This window comes from Leopardus geoffroyi, chromosome B1 (assembly GCF_018350155.1).
Source record: "Leopardus geoffroyi isolate Oge1 chromosome B1, O.geoffroyi_Oge1_pat1.0, whole genome shotgun sequence".
NCBI classification, from domain to species: domain Eukaryota; kingdom Metazoa; phylum Chordata; class Mammalia; order Carnivora; family Felidae; genus Leopardus; species Leopardus geoffroyi.
The window spans coordinates 112,601,424-112,628,212 of NC_059327.1; the positions used below are offsets into that span (position 1 = coordinate 112,601,424).

At 48.9% G+C, this 26,789-nt stretch overlaps 1 protein-coding gene across 6 annotated transcripts; it reads left to right on the forward strand.

The window, feature by feature from the left end:
* Nucleotides 1-3,703: 3,703 nt before the first annotated feature.
* On the forward strand, nt 3,704-25,815 carry PITX2 (paired like homeodomain 2). 6 transcript variants are annotated; one of them, XM_045470306.1, is made up of 5 exons: nt 3,704-6,272; nt 10,030-10,085; nt 10,591-10,728; nt 21,892-22,097; nt 24,557-25,815. In XM_045470306.1, the coding sequence occupies exons 2-5, from the start codon at nt 10,040-10,042 to the stop codon at nt 25,118-25,120; spliced, it is 954 nt and encodes a 317-aa protein (XP_045326262.1). In that variant the 5' UTR covers nt 3,704-6,272; nt 10,030-10,039; the 3' UTR covers nt 25,121-25,815. The 6 variants fall into 6 exon arrangements, with proteins under 6 accessions (XP_045326262.1, XP_045326284.1, XP_045326261.1 ...); XM_045470305.1 differs by lacking the exon at nt 3,704-6,272 and adding an exon at nt 8,762-9,384; XM_045470313.1 differs by lacking the exon at nt 3,704-6,272 and adding an exon at nt 9,822-9,838.
* Nucleotides 25,816-26,789: the final 974 nt, after the last annotated feature.

Genomic DNA, 26,789 nt, shown 5'->3' on the forward strand with positions numbered 1-26,789 from the left:
TTCCTATAATGAATGTAGACTCAAACAATGATGTCTGTTAAGTGACGTCTGTTAAAGACTTGCAAACCCTCGCAAATTATCTAAAACAAAAATACTACTATACTCCTGAATTTACAAGAGCAGTCAACCCCAAGGCTTTACCCAGTTCAGGGTGTCTCTCGATGGCTTTACTTTCTGAAATTGCTGTCAGAAATTAAAAGAAATTCCGTGTAGCTACTTTTGATGGAAGTTCAGATTAGTCAAACTACATAAAATATATAAAGCCGTTTGTGTCTCAATTCCTATTATAAATGAAGTAAAACCATTGTAGACTTTGGGGGTCTTTTTCTCACTGATGATCCCAAGGTATTTATTATCCTCCCCAACACCAATAACCATGTTGACATACCCTTTCCTGTCCAATTCTGCATGTACTAAAACCATACGGTTATAAATAAAACTCCGAGTCATCATTTGCATTTGAATGAAATAATCCTGAAACGATTCTGCATTTTACTGTGGCCTTACCTGTTTTGGTCCCTGTGGGCCTCCCACTTGAAATGATTCAGTGCAGAAGATGGCCAGAGCGGACTGAGGAATCCTGAAATTGGGGATTCTGATTCCTGATGCAACCTCTATCCCAATCTACTGCATTAGTTCCTTCCTCTTTATTCCCAGTTTGGTAAAGAATGTAGGTGGAGATGCTGTGGGCACATTTGCACACATGTTCCAACTGATTTGGAAAAGGAATGGGCGAGAGAGGGGTATCCGAGTTAAAATCAGGCAGGCATTTCAGATTTCAAGAGACAACTGAAAAGGGAACATCTGTTAGACCCCTGAGTTGGAGGGCAGTCTGTGTTAGTCTTCCTAACTCTGAGTGTGTGCACGTTGTGGAGCGGGTAGAGTCTTCCATCCTCAAATCTGAAAAGATTGAGAGATTTTGGAAGGCCCAGATGTGCCAAAGGTCAGAAGGATCAATACACAGACCCTACCACGGGAAAGGTGGTGGGGAGAGACGCGGATGGAAAACCGCTGCAAAAGGGAAGCCAATGAAAGGTAAGGAAGTTTCTGAATAATTAAAAAGTTAAGAAGAAGCAAACTCAGTTGCCAAGGGGGAAGGAGGTGGGGGTGGGGGAATAAAAAAATAAAAAAAAAAAAAAAGCAGTTGATGTGGTAATTAAGAATTTGGTGAGAGCCTGGGCAGGTCACCTCCTTTCTCAGATCAGAGCCCCATCAGAAATTCTTTCAAGTGTCCTTCTGCGTCGCCAAAGATGACAACAGCAAATCAATAAGTGCTTGAAATGAAAGGGGTTGTTGGCGAGCCCCCAGGCTACAGATTTCCCGCCGCCAGCCTTTTCTGAACTCCTAGCGTGCCTTTGCACCGCCTCTCTTAAGAAGAGCTACCTTTTATTCTTATTCTCAGGACGAAGGTAAGTGCTCAGTTAGCATATCTATTAAATGTCGGCTGTATCTCCAGCTCTCCGAGCGCGCTGAGAGCGTGCTGCCGCAGCTGGCCAGCCGGTCCGCTAGGCAGAAGGAGAGGGGAAGACTGGCCAGGCGGCCAGCGGGTCCACACACCTCCGGGGCTGGCCCAGCTTCTCCCAGGATTTAGCACTGCTGGGTTAGAGCTCAACAGTCTCTGCCAGAGCAAAGGGCCTGAGTGACCGCGGCCACCAGAGCGCTCCTTCTAACTCATTTATTTACAAGCAAGCACAAAATCATTACCCACAGGAAAGAACCAATGCTCCAAAATTAACGCTTGCAATCACCGGAAACTCTGTTCTGAGTTCCAGACACTGGTCTGTTACCCTTCCAATATTCATCCCTTCCCTAATATGTCTCGGTTTAACAATCTTTCCAGAGCCCAGCATCCCCGGGACGTTTTAATTAGGTAATTCATTAGTGAGTCAATACAGACATTTATATATTCTTTTAGCTCGAGTGGTTAAGTACTAATTTCGAAATGATTATAAAACACAGGAATAGGCAACGCATAGTAATTTTAATTTATATGCAAATCAATTGGTTCATCTTAATTCCTTAAAAAAAAAAAAAAAACCCAAAAAACAATTATTGTATTGTAGCATCGGGGGTATGGATCAAAGCGCCCGAATGGACAATTCCGAAACCGGACCTGGACTGGGGAGGGAAATTCTAAAACCGCCAACAAATCAATAACGTTTGAGGCAGTTAAACATCTCTAGCCATTGGTATTTACATACTCGCTTGTTGTCAGATAAGGAGCTGGGGAAATTGCTTGCCTGGGTTGAGATCATAATCCAAAGTGAAGAAAGTAAATGATAGCACGCACCCCGTCAGGGCGGGCTCTAAAATAATACTGTACCTTTCCCAAATCCTGACTCTTGGGTGAGACTGAGTTGGCGGAGGTCATCCTAAATTTGTCCTCGGTTTTGCCCGCTTTGCTCACAAAATTGTCTGTCCTCCCTATGCTTTGATTTTTGTTCTAACAGTTGTCACCCGTCTGAAAATACTAGAGGGAGGGGTATAATTCAGAATCTCACTAAAAATTCTATGAATCCATTTAGCCAACACCGCTCTTCTTATGCTGATTTGGGGGTGGGGGGGAGGGGACGCATATGTTTAATTCCCTGTGTCCTCCCACCATTAAATTAGATGACCAAAAAAGACAGAAAAAACGGCTGTGAGAAATTATCTAGTGCATTGGCTTACTGGAAGGTTATTACCTTTAGATATAGTTTAAATTTTTTGGAAAAGTAAAAAGGGGGTATTGTTCCAGAGGACAACAAAAAATTGAGATATTCTAGAACAGTGACTCTCACTGGGGATCACCGGGAGATCCACCGGAGTTGTTTACGTAAAAGTGTAACATCCTTGAAATTCACAGATACATAAGGTCAGTGTCTCCCCACCCCCGGCTCCCGGCCCAGGCGATCTGGCCCTTAAGGAGCTGGTACCTTTGATGCTACAATCTTGTTTACATCTGCCGGGCAGGGAATTGCTTGCTTTGCTCGGACGCTCCCTCCACCCCCTTCTAATTTGAAGTAATCGGAATCTAAATACAATCGCCACGGCCCACTCTTTCATTTCTGCTCTGACGAGGGAAAAACCTGAAATCCGTGTCTTAAATCAGCTCGGTGGTTTGTAGCCCCCCAGCACCCTGCCTCTCCGCTGCATGCCTAATGTATTCCCTAGTGGTTCTGAGCATTAATTAGTTGTTTAATAGGAGTATGACTAAAAATGTAAAAGAAGGATTAGGAGCGTGAAACGTATGTCCAGCTCCTTCCGCACACTCGAGGAGGGAATGAGAATCATTCTGTATCTTCTATTTCTCCAGGAGCCATTAGCATTTCCCACCAGCTGCTCACTTCAGCTGCACTGGCGCTGGGCGAGGCGAAGACCCAAAAGCTCAGCGCGATGTCTGAGGCGGCCGGGACTGGGGTTAACCAGCCCCTGGCGGACGAGACTCCAGACAGAAGGAGGGGGGTGGGGAGGGGAACGTGAGCTTCCCGGAGCCCCTTCATCCCAGCCCGGGTTTGCAAACCTCCGAATCTTGAAAGGGGGTGGGGGGGTTGCACGCGCTTATCTGCGCGTCTCTCCAGCGCTGCCCCTTTCTCTTTTCCTCGTCTCTCTGCAAGTCTCTGAATCTTCCCGTCTCTGATTTTCTCACTCTTTCCCCACTTTTCCATGAGATTCCTCATCTTCGCCACCAGATGAAGGGAGGTCGTTCTGCTAGAAGCGTCTCCTAATCTCTATAAAATGAAAAGGAAAAATGGGGAGGACATTAACCCATTACTCAGGGGAGTGGGGAGACAGCAGAAATCGTTGATGGATACAGAGGAAAATGTCTTTCTCAGACCACCTTCTCTGGTTTGCAGTGACTTTAGATTTCGGTTGTGGAACTTGTTGAAAGAATTTGATTTTCTTGATTCAGTCAGAGTTCAAAAACCAGAAATAAAAATTCTCAGGAACAGAGGGGAAATAAAGATAAAAACAGCACGTGAGCTGTTCCTCCTCTTTTCTCTCCCTTTAAGTAAAACGGTCTTGACTCTCCAACGGGTCGAGAGAGAAAGTTTGAGTTTTCATGGATGTTATGGAGAGGTTAGAGATGGCTTTAAAATGTAGATGTCTCAGTCAGTTTTCTTCGTGGCTGAAGAGGCTAGCCCTTTCCATAAAATGAGTCCATCTGTCGACTGTTAGCTATTTCAAAGTGAAGGGATTTAGCACTCAAAACAAATTGAGCAAGTTTGTTTGCCTGTTTTTACTGCTAACTCGAATGAATTCAAAACACGGAGTAATTCAAGAAAACACATAACACGTTCTAGACAGCCCCCAAATGCAGGGAAAGCCCAGAACCTATAGGGTGACCTGGGTTATTTTAAACGCCAAGCTTTTTAAAGATGTATGTATTTCACACATGCTCTCCCAACAAGTCATTTATTTCCCTAGAACTGAGAGAATTGGTATCCTGATTGAGGAAGAGCAATACAACTTTTAGAAGGAACTTTATTCTCTATTGAGGACAAAAGGGGAGGGCTTTTTCATGGCGCGCCTGGGCGAATTTTGTTCCTATGCAGAAATTAATATTGATGGGAAAACCAAACCGGAACCTATGACTGCTTTCCGACGCTTTCCAAAAACATACGTTAACAGGACGCCCTTGAAATTGAAAACAAACTTTGTCTAGTATGCCTGGCAGAAGCCTTCACACCTGGTCTTCCAGACGAATCATATTTATAGTCCTTACACCCAAAGGCAGGACGAAGCAAAAACACCCTGCTAGCTACCAAAATACACGCCTTGCTCCAGTCAAGAAATCGGAAAATCAGGGCTTAGAAGTAAGACACACTTTCCGAATGAAAATGACTCCTCTAACTTCACGTGTTCTTCGATTTTTAAGAGCAAATGTGAATTTGAGAGTAGCTTCCCCTCCCACCCCCACCACCATGCCTTGCAATTTAATACCATGCTCGCCAGGAACCTTAACCTCGTCATTTTAAAAAATGAGATATCCGTGACCCGGGGTGAACTTGTTGAGTGTAGGTACAGCAGAGGAAATTCTAGACTCTATGAACGCCCGAACCTCGTCCAGAGCAATCCTTTCGTGTACTCTGGTCAGTGCGCGACCGTGCCCACCTGCGCGCGGACAGCGGGTGCCGCGTGCTTGGTCCACCCGCCTTGACCTCGGGCGTGGTGTCCCGGCCGGCGGTGCTGGGCCAAGTCTCTGGGCCTTCCCCGGCTGACTAGTCTCGGTTGTCGCCTTCCCAGCCCTCTTCCCCACCATCCCCCCTCCCCGCTGGCCCCACTTTTCCAGATTACTCCTCAGCCATCCTCTCTCACCCCCACTCCGCCTACTTTCTCTCCAGCCTCCAGTGCGTCCCTCACATCACCACCACCCCCACTCCGCAATCTCTCGTTTCTGTGAACTCGTCTCTCAACCCTGCAGGCCTGAAAGAAGGTCACATACAGGCACTCTCGTACTCACACCCTACATGCCTCGCCCCAAACAAAACCCATGCACACAGTCCTTTGTTCCATTTCTTGGGCCACCTTCCCTGGCCCTTCCTCCTTCTCCGTCCTGGTTTGCTCCCCAAGAGTACGTTTCTGTCTCCCGGACGCTCCGGGCTCCTCCCCACCCCCACCCCACCTCTGATTTATTAGAGCTCCCGGTTCGGCGCAGATTCCTCGTTCTGCTCCATCCCACCCTCCCCTCCTATCCTCCCATCCACAGTGGGAGTGCTTGCGCCTGCTGCTCTTCTGCTCCAGTCTCAGCGCCCTGCCCGGTCCCCTAAACCCTCTTTCGCTCTCCGGGCTCTTCCTCCGGCTCCCGAGTCTCCGGCCTGCCGGCCTCACCTCCCTGCCCTGCCTCGCTTCTCGTCGCCCCTGCTCGCTCCCCCCGCGCTCGCCCGAACGCTGTGCTCGCTCCTTGAACGCCCGCCGCGCAGCCGGGCTCGGCCGCCCGCCCGCCCGCCACTGTGCAGTGGAGTTTGGTGGAATCTCTGCTGACGTCACGTCACTCCCCACACGGAGACCGAGCTGAGGGAAGAGAGAGGGATGAGAGCGAGGGAGGGGAGAGAGAGTGCGAGACCGAGCGAGAAAGCTGGAGAGGAGCAGAAAGAAACTGCCAGTGACGGCTAGGTTCCGGCGGCCGCCGCGCACCCGTGGACTCCCTCGGAACTTGGCACCCTCGGGAGCCCCGCAGTCCTCTCGGGCTTGGCTTTCCGGCGCTTGCGGTGCAGCCTGCGCCTCGGATCGCTGGAAGTCTCCCCGGGAAGCGGTGGGACGCGGAGACAGCAGCTCTCTCCCGGTAGCCGGTAAGTGGAGGCCGTCTCTTTCCGCAGGGATGTGAGATAATGCGAGTTTGGAAATTTGTTCCACTTTGGAGAATCTTCACCGTAGGTGATTTGTGGTTCTTGGGGCTGCCTTCCCCCCCCCCCCCCGAAGTAACTCAGTTGGCAAACAGACCTCGCAAAGCCCTGTTCCTCTCGTCCCCAGTCGCAGACACTCACAATCTATGGGGTTGCTGAAGTCGAGTGGGAAGCGAGACCATGGCTGGCATTTAAAACGAGGTATCTTCCCTTAAATCTCGGTGCCAACACTGCAGGGACAAATCCTCAGGCTGAGGATTAGCATTCTCAAGATAAAGGGCAGGGTACAAAGTTTCAGCTACTGGAAGATTAGCCCCTTTCCCATTGTTACCAATTGGAAAAAAGATTCCATCTTAACTGGCAGTTAGTGACCTCTCAGGCCCAAGCGAATTACCTGGGAACCAGGCCTGGATGCCAAGCTTACACAATTACTTCGGATTATAAATCCTTTAAATTGATCACCAGTCAACTCCAATCTTGCACTTCAGGAGATACATTTTAAATGGGTAGAGAGGAGAGGACTATTTTCCAACTGTCGAGTAAGAAAAAAATTATGATTCTAAATCTGAGAAATATGGTTCTCTTTTCATTCCAATTCAATGACTTTACTTTCCTAAGTAATTCAGAAATCAAGCCACCATAGGGCAGTGTGATTTTTACTCCTTTTTGTGTGTGTATTATGTCTTAGTAAAGTAAACTAAATTAAAAAAAAAAAACTTTTACTATTATGAATTAAAATAACACAGGCATTCATATATTCTAAAATATTTTTATGAAAACTAATCTGACTTACAGAGATTTCCTTGCAGTTCTTAGGCCATTAATAAGAATTAAAGGTGGTTTTAATATAAGTTTGGAAGAAATTTATCTAAAATTCAAATACCAATTATGTCAAGGAAACAAAGCACCGGCACAGAATAGATGAGGATTTTTACTAGTGTAACATAAAATAAGCGTACAAGGTTTTAATAATCAAACAGTCCCTAAAATTTGAATAGCTACTTCATTTATGGGATGTTTTACTTTACCTCAGCAAAACTACACTTAAATTATTCAGGTGCTTTGTTCCTCAAGTTGAGCATATTGTCTTCAAGTGTTCCTAAAGCATCAATATTAATTGGTTTAAAAGAAGGCTTAAACTGGTAAAATACAGAATTGTGTTAAGCAGTATTTTAATTTCCTTAAACGATTACCCACTGCAAATTAATTTAGTGGCTAATCTCCTTAATTTAGTTCATTTAAAACATATGTTCTTGTGCTGTTTATTTTTAAACTTTCCACTGAAGATTTTGTTACGGGGTAACAAAAAATGGAAAGGGGGGGAATGTAAAAGAATTTGGAATTATTAGAACTGTATTTTTTTCCTGCGATTTCCTCTTATGGCAATCATCAGAAATTACTTTTAAGAAAATTGTTTTATTTCTCAGGCTTTTACTGCCTGCTTTGGCCAGTGTGGTTCAGTATGCTTCATTAACTATGTGGTGCTTTTTAGCATACTCACAATAGAAAACTCAAATTAGGCAAAACAAGATTGCCTGGCATATACGTTCAAACCAGGACTTGAACTTTTGGGATGAGAACAACTTCCCATCAAGAAAAGTTGCGCATCTTAATTTGTGAGATTAGTGGTGGAGGCTGGCCCCTAAATCCTGCAGCCAAATTTGCCTAGTAAGACTTGTCTTGCTTGACAGGGCAAGTTTAAGGATCAGCAGGCAGGAATTGGAGGTTATTTTTAAAAACTATCTCCCTCAGTTATTTAGATTCAGTTCATCCAGTAGCCCTGGTAATTATATGAAGAAAAAAAATGCAGGTCTCACGGCTCATTTTGACTGCAAAATAAATCCCCAAGTCACAAGGACACTTAGGAGTGAGCTAAGGAACATGCCTTGACCTTCTTTTCAATCCTTAGAGCAGAGTTCTTGATTTGTTTTGTATTGCTTTGTTTGGCCTTCAGCACTGGAGCTTGAGAGTGGGGGGAATGTGTAATAATTGGCTGACTTTATATTGAGCGACCCCATCTTTTTCTTTTGTATATTTCATTTCTTTAAAAAATGAAAACTATTTGCAGTTACCATCTGCAATGCTTCGGCTACCCGCTAATAATGCAGCCAGTTCAGATGTTTAAAAAAAAAAAAAAAAAGATTATCGAATTGATGGTGACATGCAAATTTCCCCCGAAATTATCATAAGTAAACATTTGAAGTCTGGACTAATAAAATCCCATCTGTGTTACTTCATATCGAGTTAGTAGAAAGCTGTGATAATGAATTTTGTAATATCTCACGAACAGACATCTCAATCAGGGACTAATCCTGTGATTTTACTGCAGAATCACTAAATCTGGAGCCGCCAAACTGCTACTTCTGGGTCCCCGGGCCTGCAAGGATCTGCAGAGCCCCCGCCCACGTCCCAGCTAGCGGGTGGGGGGGAACCCCTGGACACCCACGCCGCGGCGCCGGGCAGCCCCTCCTCTAAGCGGCGACCTTGGCCAGAGGCTCCCGGGGCTCGGCTTGTTCCAGCAGAGGCCAAGGAGCGGGGAAACAAGACCCAGACTAGAGCCAGACCCGCAGCTCCCTGCCCCGCCTCTGCTCTTGCGCCAAAGGGGCAACGCCCGCTCCTCCCCTCTACCCTGGACCACAGCGAAGTGGGCCCTCCCGCCGCCGGCATACCCTGGTTAGCGTGGAGAAAGGCAGGCACCGAGATCCAAAGGGCCTGGGGAGCCCGAGACCTTCTTTCTTTCCTTCTGTCTTTAAAGCTGCCGTGGCTCTTCTACCCACCCGGACAGAGCCTCTCGCCACCCACCTCTCCCGGTTTGCCTGTGGCGGAAAAAGGGGGCGCGCGTTAAACGCTTGGCTCGCTGCGTTGTGGTTGGAATTTTGAAAAAGATTTGGTTTGCCGGGGTTGAATCGGGGCAGCCGTTCTCTGAGAGTTATTTCTACGTCCTCGCTGGGTAGAAAACCCTCCGGACTTTTGCCCCGTTCTCTTCTGTCTCACTCAGTCCACTTCGTTTCCCTCCTCTGCGATCTTAAATCTTAGTTTAGGGTAAATAAATGGCCGGGTGAGTATCTCCAGGGAAAAGTGTGGCTAAATATGGAAAAGTGGCTCCTGATGGATGAGAGGCCCGAAGCCAGCTCGCTCCTGGAGTACCCTAGGCCAAGAGCTTTAAGAGTCCCGTTCATTTCAGAATTACAGAAAATCGAGGAAAACCGCTGTCTAGGGCAGGTACAAGTTGAGTCTGATGGTCTACAAATGTTTACTTAGCGTCTACTGACCGAAAGTCCTGTGCTGAATGGTGGTCTGCCACACAACCTCTTACATAGAAAAGTCCTCTCCACTCACCCCCAAATTCTGTACCTGCTAAGGTTGCCCCCGTGTTCAGACGGGCTCTTAACTCCTGACATAAACACCTTGAGAGTAGTTCCACAGCCTAAGTCCCCCAGGACATGATGGATTTATCCGTCGAGAGCCCCCGCGCCCCTTCACCGCAACTCTGGAGGGAGATCCCCCTCTTGGTAAACATTCAGTTGTTCTGGACCAGGGGCTAGGGTGGGGATGAGGCTGAGAAGCACGCCCGAAACCCAACCCAGAATAGGCACTTAAGAGCGAGTTTGCAGTTGTCCGCCCTACAGGTAGTGTCCACTGAACCCTGCACGCTCGGAGACCCCGTTGCTTCTCACGACCCTCCTCCTCTTTTATTTTGCAGACAACGGGGAATGGAGACCAACTGCCGCAAACTAGTGTCGGCGTGTGTGCAATTAGGTAAGAACGCGCTTCTTCTGCCGGGGTCACTCGACGGGACACCGCACCATGCGAGGGCGGCAGGAGGGCACCGGTCCCTTGGCGAGGCGGCGGCGAGGGGCTCTTCCCGGAGAGACCAGCCGGGGCGGAAAGGGAATCAGAACCGGGACACCGGCAGCCTCTCCCGGGGGTAGGAACTGGGGGGGTATGGATAGGGAGGGAGCCGCTCTCCGCGTCCCGATGCCCGGGGCCTACTCCTCCCTCTGAGGGAGCCGCTGGCAGCCTGGGAGGCGCGGAAAGAGTGTGCCGCCCTGCTCCGGGTTGCCAGAGGGTCCGGGAGACGCTTGCCAGAGGGTCCGGGAGACGCGAGCGACCTCCGCCCTTTCCTCTAACTGGGTCTTTGCTCTTTGTCCCTCTTTCTCTTCTTCGTCCTGCCTCCTACCCCCACCCCCAACACCCTCGCTTCTTTCCACCGCGGTCCGGGGCGTCTCTCTACCCGCTTGTGGGGCGGGCGCGCGCGGCCCAGGCGTGCAGCCGGCGGCCGTTGAATGCCTCTTCTCCAAAGACTCCGAAATCAAAAAGGTCGAGTTCACAGACTCTCCCGAGAGCCGGAAAGAGGCGGCCAGCAGCAAGCTCTTCCCGCGGCAGCATCCCGGCGCCACTGGTAAGGCCGGGAGCGAAGCGCAGGCCGCGCGCCGGTCACCCGCCTCTGGGCCTCTGGGCTTCGGGTACAGCGCACCGAGGCTAGGCCGCCAGACAGGCGCGCCTGCCCCTTGACTTAGACACTTGGCCCCTGTGTGGGACGGGAAGCAGCCGTCCCAGGGACGTTAATTCCTTTCCCCAAAAGTATACTGCACTCCTGAGACCCAACACCTCTCCCTCTGGCTTCTTTTCCCTCTCTCCCTGTGGCCTCATCGCCTACGCACACCCCAACCTACCTCTGCGCCGCTAGCTGGCGTGGAAAAGTAGTCCAACAGCGACCTCTGTCGCCCGCCATGTCCCACTGCGTGTAGCACCACCAAGGGTGCTCTCCGCCCCGGCCTCTCTCAGCCTTGCCCCGCCCAGGCTTGTGGGAGCGGGGTTTGCCGCGGAAGGCAAGCACCGGAGGCTTGCGTAGGGCGAAGATTTCGCCTGGCCGGGAGTTGGAGGAGCTGACTAGAGCCCCGCAGAGCCTGAGGGCAGCGACTGTGCGCCGCAGCCAAGGGTGTAATGAAGTGTGCGCCGCTGTCGACGCGAACCTACCTGTTGTGCAGGTTGCAAGGCCTCGGGTTTTGGTGGTGTCGTTGCTTGATTAGCTGGTTTCACTGTGGACGAGTCAAGGGGCCCTGCTGCTCAAAGCCTTGTGTAAAAGCCAGAATGTCTCCAACTCACTGCACAGGCCTTTGCTAAACGGAAACTTGCCCTTTAGGGGTGTGTGTGTGTGTGTGTGTGCGCGCGCGCGCGCGCGTGCAAGCTTTCCCTTGGAATACATGAAAAATTCAAATTTAACAACTGTCCTATTCTCCGGGTTTCCCAGGCTACTGTAGTAACAAGTGCCTAGCCTTAGGAAGTTGTTGACCTTTGATAGTGTGAGGAGATAAAGCCCCCCCACAGCCCTCGGCCCCTAACCCCCTCTTTCCGGATTAAAGTATAAGGATACAAATGTAATGTGTGCCGGAGGGGGGCGAATTGGGACGCCCGGCCAAATAAACAAACCGTGTTGCTAAGAAGAAAACAAAGGCCCTGCACTCGTGCTTCCCGGTAAACCTGAGAAAATTATCATTTGCATAAATAAAACTTCTAAAATGGTCGGGAGCGAAGCAGCCTGGTACTGCACACTATCGCGAGTCCTCCCGCTGGGCTAGTTAAACGCTCACTTGTCCGGGATTAACCCCATGGGGTTAAATGGGGCCGTGCAGAGATAACGTCGGGTGATTTCTGTCATTAAGATTGTGTTAAATTCTTCCTCTGTTTGATAATCGGTCGTAAAAATAAATTATTAGACCGGAGTATGTTTGGGATATGGTTAAAAATCAAGAACAGCGATGACTCCTGGAGAAAGGTTTCGTGCGGGTTCCGTCTGGCCAGACTAGGGGAGCTCCCCAATCTCGCTTCGCGCGGGGCGGGCTGACAATCGCCCAGCTGAAGCTGACGTTTCCCGATGCGTTGGGAGCTGGAGAGCTGCCTAACGTCTCTTATCCCCACCCCAACCCAGGGCTCCTAGACCTCAGGAATGGTTTCTGAGGACAGGTGGTCTCCATGGGAGCCCCTCCGAGGGGAAGCTAGAGATGGGATGGGAACCTCTTAACGTGGGCAAGCAGCCGTGGTCAGCCGGGGAGTCCTTTCTGTTCCTGTCACAGTCGCCACTGGGCATCCACTTTTGATAATTAGTAGATAAATAAAGAACTAGAAATAATGAAGGACTGTTTCCTTACCCATTAACTTTCAGGCCCGGATTATTCTAGTGCACTGATCCTCCACATTGGCAACAATCTGTTTTCTACCTTTTGGACAGAAGAGGAAAATTGCTGCCTAAACATGTTTAATACCATTAATTAAGGAGAGGCATGTGATAGGGAGAAATGCTGAAAATCTTGATTTTATTGGCTTTTAGGGATGTAATAGACAAAAAAAAAAAAAATGTCACACATGAGTAAGCAAAACTACAGTGCCTCCAAGGAAGGTTGCCAGAGTCCCCTTTACTAAATATAAGTAAATTTAATTTATGTCATATGCAAACCCCTGGCCACAGCCTGCTTTGAAAAGAAAGATTTTTCTCCCTTTTTTGATAGCTTTTTTTCTTTCAGAAAGAAATAAATGTTTACAATGGCATGTCTTTTTTCAAAAGGGGCCATGGTACTTTATTATTGGCACTACCCTCTCCTCAACCTCTCCAAAACACCGTGTCTTCGTTAAAGACTGAAAACAGTCCCCAAGTAGACAAGGTTAACCTCTGGAAGGCTGGGATTCTTGCGTTCCTTTCCAAGCGAATCTTTGTCCCCTTGATACCCATTGGGCTGGCCCACGGCCTGGCTCAAACCCTGAAGCAGGTGGAGTAGGATGTCGGCTGGAGACCCCTAAATCCAGGGGTTGAGAGAGGGTAGAAAAAGGACAGGCTAGGCATCCAAGTGGAGGCGGGAAGAGTTGGCAAGTTTAGCTGTAACCCAGAAAGAAGGCTCAGAGGTCTGCTGAGAATGTCCCCCTAGAACAGAGATCCTTGACTTCCTTGCTTCGAGTGCCCCCCCCCAAAAAAAAAGCCTGCTTGCTGAATTCAGAAAGCGCTCTTGACCTTCAGGAAGGCGGGTGGGGGGAACCCATCCTCCCTTGTCTGTATCCCTTAAAGTTTCGGGGCGGTGGCTGTGGATTCCGGGCTGAAATCGGACAGAGCTGCCGCCCCGCGGTCGGGGTGCCTAGCTTCGGCGACCAGACTTGGGCGGGTACCTTCTCCAGAGACGCCATTAATTTTTAAGTAGCCTTGGCTAAATGGGTGAGCTGAAAGAGTCTCACCAAGGTCTCTGGCGTGTGCCGACGTCCTTCCCTTGGGAGGGGGACCCCAAGGCCCCTTGGGGCGCCCCCAGCCGAGACACACTCTCTCAGTGGCAGCTTGGCCCCAGTCTTCTTCAGAGAACCCGGGGTAACCCTCCGCCGCCTTGGCGGCAGCAAACCCTTCATTCATTCAATCAGCAAATGTTTGCCAAGCACATACTACGTGGATTCCTAATGTACCCCCTGAAAGCAAATAAGCCGGTTTCCCTTCGCCGTTATGAAGCAGCTTTAATGTTAGCAAGGAACTAGCTAGAGCAGGTTCAGACCATCTCCTGCAAAACGCGATGTGGTGGTACCTGCGGCAGTGCTTGGGGCCTGAGCGTTGTTAGAAAGAAAGGGGATGCTTAGAAGGGTAGAGGGCCATTGGTGAGGCCCGGGGTAGGGGACAGGGGCTTGCAGAAGGGGCAGGAGGTCCGAGGAAGAAGCCACGAGAGAGGGGAACAGGGTTAAGGAGAGGGATTTCCATTTTCTTTTCTACCACCCCTGCCTCCCCACCCCATCCTACTCCACCCGCCACCGAGTCTAGCTTATTGTCAGCAGCTGCCTCTGCTTTTTGTGGGTTTTTTCCCCGTCAGGGGAAATTGTACCAGTTGTGCAATAGGTAGTCACTCCCTGTGGATCCCTGCCCGCAGAGGTAGTCTTTTTACAGGTCGAGTTCCTTGCTACTGACACCAAGTGCGCTCAAAGTTTCATAAGGCTGGTTGGGTTGTTATTCCAAACCGCCTGCTGTTAATATATGCAGCAGTTGTTAGAGCGACTCGGAGGGAAAAGGAAATGTATAACGAAAGCTTATTCGTGAGCAGGAATATACTAATGGAACAATCTGATGTCTTCTTAATCCTATGTAAAAAGCTTTGTCGTCTTCCTAATATTGACTGAATGGGTAATTAATGGCTCTTCATCTAGGCGAATACCCTGTAATCCAAAGATAGGCAAAAGACAACAAGCCCAAGGTAGAAGACAAAAGGCCCAACTGTGGCCGCCACCCCCCTCCCCCACCAGGGACTCCAAATAGGAAAGTTTCTTTTCTGGAGAAAAGGGCAGAAGTGGGAGAATACAGGTACCTTTCCTAGGCTGGGCTTAACCACTGAATCTGGTCACCCAGCTCAGTTCTCCACTACTCCATTTGCCCCCACCAGTCTTCTCTGCATTTCTTCTCAGTTCCTCTCGGAAGTCACCCTCGTTTGGATCCTGACCAGAACCTTTTCTTCCCCAAAGCCCCCATCTTTCGTTTGGGGAAGTGATTGTTAACAGAGGACCAATACACAAGGTCCTCAAAAGGCTCAGGCTGAGGATTGAGCTACTTCTGATCCAGGTGGAGACTCCTTTCTTTTACAACCTGAGGCAGAATCTGTGCAGACTTAGACAGTTGAGAGGGGAGGGAAGAAATTAATGGAAGGAGAATGAACAGCAGAATTGGGTATATGCGTTAGAGTGATCAGGAGCGGTGGAGTCGACTTCCTTGTGAGGATCTGACATGAAGAGTACCCAAAATTCTTCCACCATGTTTTTAACAGGATGACATTTTAATTTAAACCTTTAGAAGTAATATATTACTTGGGTTACTACGATGAGGTGGGTTCCTTTTTTTTTTTTTTTTTTTTTTTTGGTCAGCTGACAGCTTTTAAAATATTATTTCGCTAGGGAAATAAAAGCTTCATCTCAGATTATAGGTGGGTATTTTTGGATTTATGTGATTTATGGTCACCATGACAACTAATGCTGAATGTTAGCTACCAGCATGTCTGGGAGAGGGAAGACAGAAAGAAGGGAGAGCAAGAGAAATAGAAAAGGGAAACAGACATGAGCTAGAGAGGAGAAATAGAGAAAAGAGAAAAAGGCGAGTTTTAATCCCATTTTTAAAAGTGACTTTAGTTAGTACCTTTCCAGTTCTCTCTGGACCTGGATATTAGTGTCTATCTCATTTTCATCCTCCCCCCCCCTTGCTAAGACATATTTATACCACTCTACTTTTACTAGTTTTCTGGGATTAAACGTTCTCAGAATAAACCTGTTGTGTTAACAAACTAACGTGAAAAGGCATTGTAGCACGTGGGTTTAATGATTTCAGCAGCATCCCCCCACCCGTCCTGACTCTGCTAATCCCCGATTTTCTCTTCACCTGCCAGTGTGGGGGTACCTCTCCCACCCCGACACTGAGCACCCCCAGCTAGTTACTCCAAAGCTCAAGTGTGAGACTAAAATATGGGTGCCGTTGGCAGAGACCCAGAGAATGTAGGTGCCGCTCAGTACGTGCACAGACTTTGATTCAGAGAACAATCTGCCCCTTTTTACAAACCAGCACTTTTTAAATCCATTTAGAGAATGGGGTAGGAGGGGATCAACCACAGTAACGTTTAAATGTCTGGGTGCTTCCGCTTCGTGCCTGGAGCACGGGGTACAGCGAAGGGGGCCTTTCCAGACTGGTTTGTGTGTGGAGAAAAGGCAGGTAGAAGAAGAAGGAGGGGAGGAAGGGCCACTTCTTGAGCGGGGTGCAAGGTCTCCATCTGACTTCTGCGCCTTATACCACACGCGCACGCACACACACGCCTGTCACGTGGCTCTGAGCTGATTCTGGGCCGCCTCGGCCTTGAACTGGCCTGGGCCAGAGCAAGGCTCCCACCCCCGCTAAGGTCTGACAGCCAGCGCAGGGAGACATCTAATGAGCGATCTTACAGGTGAGCTTTGAAGACAGATTCCACCCCACCCCCCCCAAAAAAGTTGTGGATTGCTTGGTTGGATTGAAGTCCATACTTGGACCCCGCACCCCAGACTTTGGAGGCATAACCCAACCAATCTCCTCACGAAGGCCAGAGGGGCTTTGCGCAACTAACACTAAAGAGTGTGAAATTAAATAAGACCTTAAGACTGGTAATCGGTGGCAAATACCAGCAGCTCAAAACACGCCTGACCCCATGTCACACATTTCCCTCCTCAAGGGTCTGGCTTTGCAAGAATAAGCAAAGAAAACCCAACTGAGACAATTCTTGAATGTCTTCGGACTTGAAAACCTAAACCCGCACTGGGCTTCCCTTCCCCCCACCCCTGCCCTCCGTGGTGGCCTTGCAGCACCTCCAGCTTCCCTGAACTGACCATCCTGATATTTCTCTGGATTGGAAATTTCTGTGATGGAGGCTGAAGTCATAGTGATTTCTAGAACCAGTTAAAGAAGACTGTGCGGAGGTGGGGAGTGCAGAGGTAGTGCTCAACCTGCAAAATACATAGGATTGCTTTCAACCCCTTCCTTATCTATACTACCAATATCTGTGCACCCACAATATTAAGTGGATTAAGTTTTTGTAGACTAAGTCTCCTAAATTGCCGACCATCATCACCACTGTTTTCATTGAAAAGTGTTTGTTTGTTTGGGTTTCTTTTGTTGTTGTTGTTTCTTTTGTTTTTGGGTTTGTTTTTTGTTTGTTTGTTTTGGGGGGGGGGTCCCATTACTCACTTGCTTTTCTCCATCTAGACTTTTCATGTTGGTGTGCTCCCACCATCCATGGAACTGGGTCTGAGAAGGGGGTCAGCCGATCTCACCATGTGTGAAGTGATTAGGAGATTAGGAGAGAGTTGAAACTCTGGTTGGAAAAATGCAAAGAAATGCCTTACTGGCTCAGTTGAGTTGGGGGGGGGCGTATATATTTCATATGTGCATTATCTAGATAGATGATAGATAGATACATAGACATGGTTATGTTTTGTGTTGTTTTTTGTTTCCTTTAACCAAGTATCTCCAGATAATTGTCTTTATTCTCCACTTGACTTTGCAGTGGATAGGTACAATTTAAGATTCCTCATCCTTTTAGGCTTTTAGGCTGCCTGAAGATCACCAGCACTTCCAACCTCTACTACCCTTTAGCACTATGTTGAGCTGTCACTCGCCCTGGGGTTTTTCAGCCGCTTTGGAAGCTGGTTTAGAGACTAGGTCTTCCCGTTTGTGTATCTGCCCTGATGAGAGTTGTTAGTCAACAGACCACCGAGTTTAAATCAAAATTCTGTGGGTTTAATGAGAGATGAGCTTAGAAATCTACATGTTTCTGTGGAGCTCCTCAGCTCTCCCGAGTAAGGAGTTGTGAGAAACACCCAAAGCCTCCACCAAAAGTTGCCTCTCCGGGGTTTGAATCTCAAAGAAACTAATACCAAGAAAGAAAGTATACTCACTGTAGTTTATCATTTGTTCATATGGTGGAATCTCTTCATGAAATGAAGCTTTATGGGGGTGTTATTTTGGGGACTGGAGCTATACTGAGGTTTAAAAAAAGAAACTGGAATATGATTAGTAAACACATTGGGCAGAAAAGAGCTGAATTCATATTGACTTAGTTATAGGTCATCGGCTGGCAGTGCAATGGGAGGAAATATTTACTTTACACATACACTTTATGATCTTGGGGGAATTAGAGGAAATTCAATAAGAAAATGGCTAGAAACATTTAAAACCCTTATTTAAAAGACTTAAGCAAATTAGAGTCTTATCAGATTAAAAACCACTACAAATGTAAGAGCATTGTCTTCGGTGAAACGCTGTGGGGTCTGAGGAGATTCTCCGCCAAATCTCAGGGATAAAATGCGTCATTTAAGCACCAGATAATGAGCAGAATGTAAATTAATTTAACCTTCTTTACCAACAGGCTGCTGGTGTAATATGTATAATTTAGTGATAAGATTGCAGGACCTAATATAGCTGGATGTATGAGCCTCAGCTAATGCAGACTTGTCACATGAGGATGTGTTCTGCTCTGAGCAGGTGTATGTATGCTTGGAATGGGGTGAACTGGAATAAAAGGTTAAAACTAGAAATGCTGCTTTAAAGCTTACTATAAAGAAAATTCCTCCTTTCAGCTAAATTTTTCTTAAAGTGGGATGATACTTCTGGGGAGAAACTGAAGAACAAATGTCATTTGCTTCTTTGGATGGCTCTCAAGCATGTTTAAAATGGGGAGGAGTTGCAGATAGGGTTTGGCAGAGAGAGCCCGGCAAAGTAGAGACACATAGGTTACAAACATAATTTGCAGTCTGCCTCATCCACTCTGCCCCAGACTGAGTAAGTTTCCCAATCTTGTGAACAAGGACAAGGAGGGAGTTTTCTGAAGATACCTCATACTGATGTTACAAATCATTGACTGTAATGTCAAACAAATACACATTCAGGGATGATAACACTAACTCCACAATAAAGCAATCACCAATGCAGAAACCCAGAAGAGATTAGTTTGTGCTCTCCCCATGACCTAAGTAAGCAAAGGACAAAAGGACTTTCAAAAGTTATTTTGAATGATACATTTGTATTTCTTTAATTCCTTTGGAAATTAATTTTTTTTTTTTTTTTTGGAAATAGTGTTGTAAGAGTTGTATGTCCCCAAGGTGTTTCTTTTTTTCTTTTTTAAAAAATAAATGAATAAGGCTTTGGTTTTTCTGAGCTGAGTGTTCTCCTAGGCTTTTGCCCTTCGCCCCCATTCTACTGCCTCTGCCTGCTTGGACTTTAAAGATTCAGCAGCCTTGAGTTCTCTAGGAAAAGAAAATGACTTAAAAAAATATCCTTGAAAGTGGTTATTTGGCAACATTCTTAATTGTATGGAAATTCGTTAAAGCACATTTTATATATAATTAGCTCAAGGTTGTTGATTCTGCAGGCTTTATGGATTTGAATCTGATTGATAATAAAGTAAACAAGAGAGTCGAATTTAAAGCGGGCTCTCTCTAGGGTTAGGACAAGCTTAATACAGTGTACAAGGAATTTGAAAGATCTTGGATATGTGTCTTAATCAACGCTAAGTAGAATGGATAAGCTTTCAGCATTTTGAAAATGCTGGGTTAGGGTTTCTATTCTATTGTGTATTTTCTGTCTGGGGTCTAATAAGCATTACAGAGAACGTGATCTGAGGCGACTTTTTATTCTTGTATAAATCCAGAGTGAACCGCCAAACAGTTGTTCGTTTAAAGTCAAGGTAATTTTCTTTTGACGGGTCCATTTGCTTCTCGATTTCTAATTTATTAGCCGGCCTTCTCAGGGCTTTGTCTTCTTTGCAATTAAAATAAAGCTTCTTCAGATTAGCGCAGCATTCACTTGACAGGCTGTTTGAAAAATTTAAGATCGGAGAGGTGATGTGTTGCTGTTTTTCAATTTTTCTGGTTTTAAGTAGCATGCCCCCTTTCCATACAGGGGGGATAAAAAGGCATCTCTCGACTGGAAATGGATGTAGTGAGATGCAAAAAGGAAGGGGTGCGAGGCATGTTGATCCTTGTACCTTTCAGCTCTGGACCTTTCCGCTCCTTTCTCCCGAGCCTCTTACTCCCAGCCTCATCTCGCCGCCTCCCCGCCTGAACTAAAAGCAAGATCTTCTTCGGCTGGGCCGGAGCAGAATTCCCGGGAGCCGGCCGGTGTAGACTTGGTGGGCGCAGTGAGGTATTAGCCCAGCCCCGCACAGCTGATAGGTGCAGACAGGGCTGTCCCTCCGCCGGGGCTCGGGGCCTTCTGATTGGTGCGGAGCCACGTCACTCCCGCTGGGCGAAGGGTCTGGGAGGAGGCGGAGGCGGGGAGCGTTGGGAGGGCCGCGGCAAAGTGACGTCTGGGCACCAGGAAGCCCGCCTCTGGTTTTAAGATGTTAGGCCAACAGGGAAGCTCGGAGCCGCAGAGCTGGTCCGTCGCTCGCCTGGGTGCGGGGAGCTGAGCTGCTGCGAGGCCGCGCTCGAGCTCGACGGCCCGAGGGGGGTGTGCGTGTGCGTGCCACGGAGGGTGCGCCCAGAGGCCCGCGTTGCTGCCGCAGCCGCTGCCGCCGCTGCGGGGGATCTAATATCAACTACCTGTCCCTGTCACTCTTGACACTTTGCTGTCAGGGCTGCCGCGCGGGGGGCGGGCAGAGCGCGATCGCCGTTAGCTTTCCTTATTGGAGGGGTACGTGGGGGAGGGAGGGAGGGAAGAAAGGGGTCTTTGCCCACTCTTGTTTCGCTTTGGAGCTTGGAAGCCTGCTATCCAAAGACGCTCCGAGCTGCGCCCGCCTACTTACATCCCCATGTCTCCGTTTGCCCGCTGACTTTCCGCCGCCGGACCCTAAGGCTTGAGCCTTCCGAAGGAGACGGGGGCCGCTCGGTTCAAAAAGACTCAGCAGGGATTGTGCTCCCTGGCTTTGCCCGCGGCGGCCACAGCGCGGAAACTCTGCGCGTGTAGTGGAAAGCGAAGCAGGCGGCAGCGGCCACGGGGCTACGGCCGGGCGGCAGCCCAGGACTTGTAGGGCGGCGCGCTCCTTCGTCCATGAACTGCATGAAAGGCCCGCTGCACTTGGAGCACAGAGCAGTAGGGACCAAGCTGTTGGCCGCCTCCTCGTCTTCCTCCTGTCACCATCCCCAGCCGCTGGCCATGGCTTCGGTACTGGCTCCCGGTCAGACCCGCTCCCTGGACTCTTCCAAGCACAGGCTGGAGGTGCACACCATCTCTGACACCTCCAGCCCCGAGGCCGCAGGTAAGGCGCCGCGCGGCCCCGCGGACACCCGGGTCCAGCCGCCCCTCGCCGCTGGGCTCTTCCCGCCCGCAAGGAAGTCGACCCCTCCAGGGGGAGGTGTAGTGGGAGTGGTCGTTTAGTTTGCCTCTCGCAGAACTTCCGGAGCCGGGATTCTTTTGGCTCCGAGTTTCTTTCGCCCTACCTCGACCGCCCCGCCGGGGTGGGGCGAACTGCGCGAGCCATTGCCTGCCCTATTCCTATCCTGGCCTCCCTATGTTTGTTTTCTGGGTCACAAAAATCCCAGCATCTTCATTCGAAGACGTTCAGAAGCCACCACCCCCGACTCCCCAACCCAGAGTCTGTTCTCTCCGCTTTCCGCTCCCGAAAAGCTCCGCTTGTTAGAAAAGTATTTCTGAAACGATGCCGAAGAAGAGGCGGTATTTCTAAAGGGTAGAGGAACTTGGGTGGGTCACCGAATCCCAAAGTCTACCTTTACTAGTCTCCTGAAACCGCATGGAGATCTGTGGGGGTCTGAAAAATGCGCGCGTGTAGGTGTCCGGAAAAAATTTGGTGTGTCTGCGCAGAAGAGTATAAATATACTTGAAAGAGGCTGTAAAAATGAATGTGCCTTCACAGTGAGATAAACATGTAAATAAAACGTGCGGCGCTGGGGGAGGGGAGGAGATGGGGCGCTCACACCCACACTCACGTCTGCACGCCCCACAGTCGCAGCGCTCACCGCGGCCCGGAGAGGCCGCTCGCACACTCCTCCCCTGCCGCGGCCTCTGCAGCCCGGTCCATTTGGAGTTCACGGGTAGCAGGTGGGACTTGCTGACGGGAACCTCTCTGTGTTTCGTTTTCAGAAAAAGATAAGAGCCAGCAGGGAAAGAATGAGGACGTGGGCCCCGAAGACCCGTCCAAGAAGAAGCGGCAACGGCGCCAGCGCACTCACTTCACCAGCCAGCAGCTGCAGGAACTGGAGGCCACTTTCCAGAGGAACCGCTACCCGGACATGTCCACGCGCGAAGAGATCGCCGTGTGGACCAACCTTACGGAAGCCCGAGTCCGGGTAGGACCCCTCACGGAGTCTGGGAAGGCTAGGGAGGAAGGCATTGTAGAAATGCGGGCCACTTAGAACCGGAGGGAGTGTGGAAGGCAGTCTCCCGAAAGGCACGGTGTGCCTTTGCACAGGCAGAAGGCCTCTCCGCAGCCCCAGTCGCGAGGTTACAGCTCCCCCTTACAGACCAGCGGTTGCAGGCCTAGCGCAGGCTCCACGAGCGGCACCCGCTCACTGCCCCGCTACCCTGAGTCCTTCGGAACTGGGCCGCATGGCATTCCCCTGCATAGGGCATTGTGTTCCCGGCTTGCGGTGGCCGGAAGAGTGCTAATAAAATCCCTCCCAGGCCAGGAGCCGAGAACAGGCTCCAACCTGTGCGCCTTTTACAAGGAAAACCCACCGGAGACAAGCAAGGCTTGGCCCTCCTGGGGAAACTGTCTCCCCCCAGGCTCGCCCGGCCCTTTCTCTCTACTCGGCTCATCCTCCTTACACAGTCTTTTCGGTTTTCGGCCATTCAGGTTTCTCCCACACCCTATCCCTTAGTTTTGTGATACATGGAAGCATTTTGACACACAACTACTATCCTCCTAGTCCTCTTAGAAAGAAAAAAGAAGAAAGACTTTTTGGTTTGGTTTATTTATCTTTCTCAGGAGATTGTTATTCACACCCTTCTTCCCAATGATAATAGTTTTATTTTTTAAAGGTGGGGGGGCTTACCTTTGTAGCAAATCTGTACTTTATGGATTGGCAAAAGTGCACTTAAATAAATTACCCGGTAGCAACATCCTGGTTTATGCTGGTCAGTGGAAAACTCCAAATGTGTTAGGATTCTGGCAGCAGAAACACCCATAGCAAGATCCAGAGGCTTTGCTGTTAAAAACAAAAACAAAACAATTCTGGATAGAAAAATAGAGCCTCCAGTTAAAGCAGAGATGAAAGAACAATAAGATGGCAATAATGATGAAAAGAATAAAGACCAAAATGCATTCCCAAAGCAGAGGGAAGGAAGGTACTCTCTGGGTTGCATTTGTGTAGGGTATGAGGCTTTGCTGGTGGATAAAAGCCGGGATGAAGTTGGAGATGGTTTTAGTTTAACTGCACAGAGCTAGAGCTCTGACTCTGGCCGCGTGGTTTTGCACAAGGTCAGGCTTTGATTAGCTCTCCCGTGCATCAGGGGAACGGGCCTTGCACGTACTCTTCTTGCCTGAGCAAAGTTTACACGGCCTAGGGTAGAAATTAAAACTAATTAAAATAAAAACACAATCAGTGGGTTCTCTGGAATCCTTCTGAAAAGACCTCTCCCACCCCTCCAGCTTTCCAGGAGTCTCTCCCAAGTCCCCCGCCTCTACCACGCTGGGCTGTCGCTCCTTCTGGCTGCCTCCTTCCAGGCCCGCTGTGTGTCCAGCCAAGTGGGAGTGAAGCGTGCTTTTTTATAGCAGTCGGGTGCAAAGAGGAAGGAGGATAAAAAGGAAATCGAGAATGAAAGGGAAAAGGGGGGGAAAAGAGCGGATTAGGCGTCTGGGCCCGGCTGAGATGTGTAATGTGAAACATCACCGATGTCAGCTCTGAAATCTGGGGCCAGGCCTCGCTCCAATACACAAAAGCCGCAGTCTGCGGCGACGGGTGGGTCCGATGTGGATTGAGAGAAGGGTTGCGTCGGGGCCACCGGACGCGGGGTGGGGGCTGACGGGCCAGGCGACGGCTTGCAAAGCCAAGCAAACCCGCTGGGCCCGGCGGGAGCAGTTCTGGCAGCCGGGGCCTATACTGGAGAGGGCGGAGGATGAGTAGGAGTGGAGGAAGGGAGGGGGAGGTTGCAGAGTGACCCATTCTGGGTTCCCGGAGATTTACAAGCCAAGCTTTTGGAGTTTAGGAGACTGAAGGGGAGGCGGCCTTTTGCTTTTTAATTCGCTATTTTGCTAGGCGAGGATAGGGGTCGCGGCCTGGCGCCAGTTGTGAGAGCGAGTTCTGTGGCGTGGGGGCCGCAGGGAAGGTCTGAGACTGGAGGGAGGAGCTGTGCAAGACAGCGCGGGCCTCCGGTGCCCTCTTAGCCACTAGTCCTCATCACTGTGTCTGTGGCTTTGGAATGGAAGCAAGTTTGCAAGGTGGCAGGGTAAGAGTTGGGCAGAAAACCTGCTGCCCCGCGTTTATTTTACAGTAAGTGAGTTTGGATCCAGAGGAGGGCCTGGGTTAGTGAACAAGCCGTCCACAGGCCGCCAGGCGTTGGACTGGGGTTTGTGGCGCAGTTCAGAGCCTGGGCCTCAGCCGGCCAGGCCTCCCTCGCTTTAGACGCGGTTCAGGCAGCTCCTGCCCGCGGGGCGGTGGGGGGTGGGGGAAATTATGGTGTGTGTGTGTGTGTGTGTGCGCGCGCGCAGGCGCGCGCTGGACATGGGTGGCCTCTGGTGCTTTCTGTGATCAAGGTTTTACTAATCCGATCTGTGGCATCTGTTTGCTCCTTTGCCATCCACCCCCAGGTTTGGTTCAAGAATCGCCGGGCCAAATGGAGAAAGCGGGAGCGCAACCAGCAGGCTGAGCTGTGCAAGAATGGCTTTGGGCCGCAGTTCAACGGGCTTATGCAGCCCTATGACGACATGTACCCGGGCTATTCCTACAACAACTGGGCTGCCAAGGGTCTCACGTCAGCCTCCCTGTCCACCAAGAGCTTCCCTTTCTTCAACTCTATGAACGTCAACCCTCTGTCGTCGCAGAGCATGTTCTCCCCGCCCAATTCCATCTCCTCCATGAGCATGTCGTCCAGCATGGTGCCCTCAGCCGTGACCGGCGTCCCGGGCTCCAGCCTCAACAGCCTGAATAACTTGAACAACCTGAGCAGCCCGTCGCTGAATTCCGCGGTGCCGACGCCCGCCTGTCCTTACGCGCCGCCGACTCCTCCGTACGTTTACAGGGACACGTGTAACTCGAGCCTGGCCAGCCTGAGACTGAAAGCGAAGCAGCACTCCAGCTTCGGCTACGCCAGCGTGCAGAACCCGGCGTCCAACCTGAGTGCTTGCCAGTACGCCGTGGACAGGCCAGTGTGAGCCCCGCCCACAGCACCGGGATCCTAGGACCGTGCCGGATGGGGCAATGCTGCCCTTGAAAGACTGGGAATTACGCTAGAAGGTCGTGGGCACTAAAGAAAAGGAGAGAAAGAGAAGATATAAAGAGAAAAGGAAACCACTGAATTAAAGAGAGCTCCTTTGATTTCAAAGGAATTTCCTCAATGTCTGACATCTTTCACTAAAAGTATTTCCAACAGTTGCAAGGACATACACAAATGTTTGACTGGATATGACATTTTAACATTACTATAAGCTTGTTATTTTTTAAGTTTAGCATTGTTAACATTAAAATGACTGAAAGGATGTATATATATCGAAATGTCAAATTAATTTTATAAAAAGCAGTTGTTAGTACTCTCACAACAGTGTTTTTAAAGGTTAGGCTTTAAAATAAAGCATGTTATACAGAAGCGATTAGGATTTTTCGCTTGTGAGCAAAGGAATGTATATACTAAATGCCACACTGTATGTTTCTAACATATTATTATTATAAAAATGTGTGAATATCAGTTTTAGAATAGTTTCTCTGGTGGATGCAATGATGTTTCTGAAACTGCTATGTACAACCTACCCTGTGTATAACATTTCGTACAATATTATTGTTTTACTTTTCAGCAAATATGAAAAAAATGTGTTTTATTTCATGGGAGTAAAATATACTACGTACAAATTGGTCTGGATTCTTTCTGCCCTCCTCTGTCACCTGGCCAGGGTCTCTCAGTTGTTGCTTCCTAAACAAACCAGTTTTCCTCTGCCCGCCTAGTTAAACACACAAGGCAGCAGGCCTTATTTAAATTTGGTAGAAATAAATTATAGTCATTCATCAAAAATGAAAAAGAAAAAAGAAAAGCCACTCCCAGGGGGGAAAAAAGCCTGTAAAGTCTGGTCTTGTCTCCCAGATTTTTCTTTGGCTTAAACCCAGAGGATTCCATTATTGCTAGGAAATAATATAAGAGAGAAAGAAGAAAGGAGAAAGAAATTTAGAAAGTATGCCAGCTTTCAATGACTCTCAAATATACTCCTTTGGCGGGGGTGGGAGGGCGGTTCAACACATCCGGTAAATTGTTCTGGAGAAGCATGTGTGTATGTATACATGTACAGTTTATATACATTCCTCTCAAGAGGAATACATCTATAATAAGTTTACAAGGAAACACCTCCAGTTCAAAATATTTAGGCCTCCACGTTTATCTTTCAGGCTTAAGTAGAGAGATTCTTCATGTTATATTGCATTCTATTTCCAAATCCTTAGGAGACATTAAAAGAAACAAAGACCATTTCTAATAACTACAGCCCCTTAGTTTCCCGAAGAGCCCAGGGGGTGAGAGGTTAGAGTGGAGTTTCCTGAATCTTGTCGAGCAATATGTAGTTGAGGCAAAGGTCATGCTCCCCGTGTTTTGTTTTAAATAATATTGACCCATTAATTCTAAACCTGCTTGTTCCTGAAATTATACAGGATTATAGTTTGCAAACTGCGGGACAATGAAGCAAATCAAGATGAATTACAACCCTGGCCCTCCCTCCCATCCTCTGACATCTAAACGGGGAATGAGGTCCGTGTGAGTGTTTCAAAGAACTTTTAAGCACCCGCTCTTCCTTTGTTGGTGGTTTTCAGCTTTTTTCTTTTTAATGTGAAATTCGATTTCGT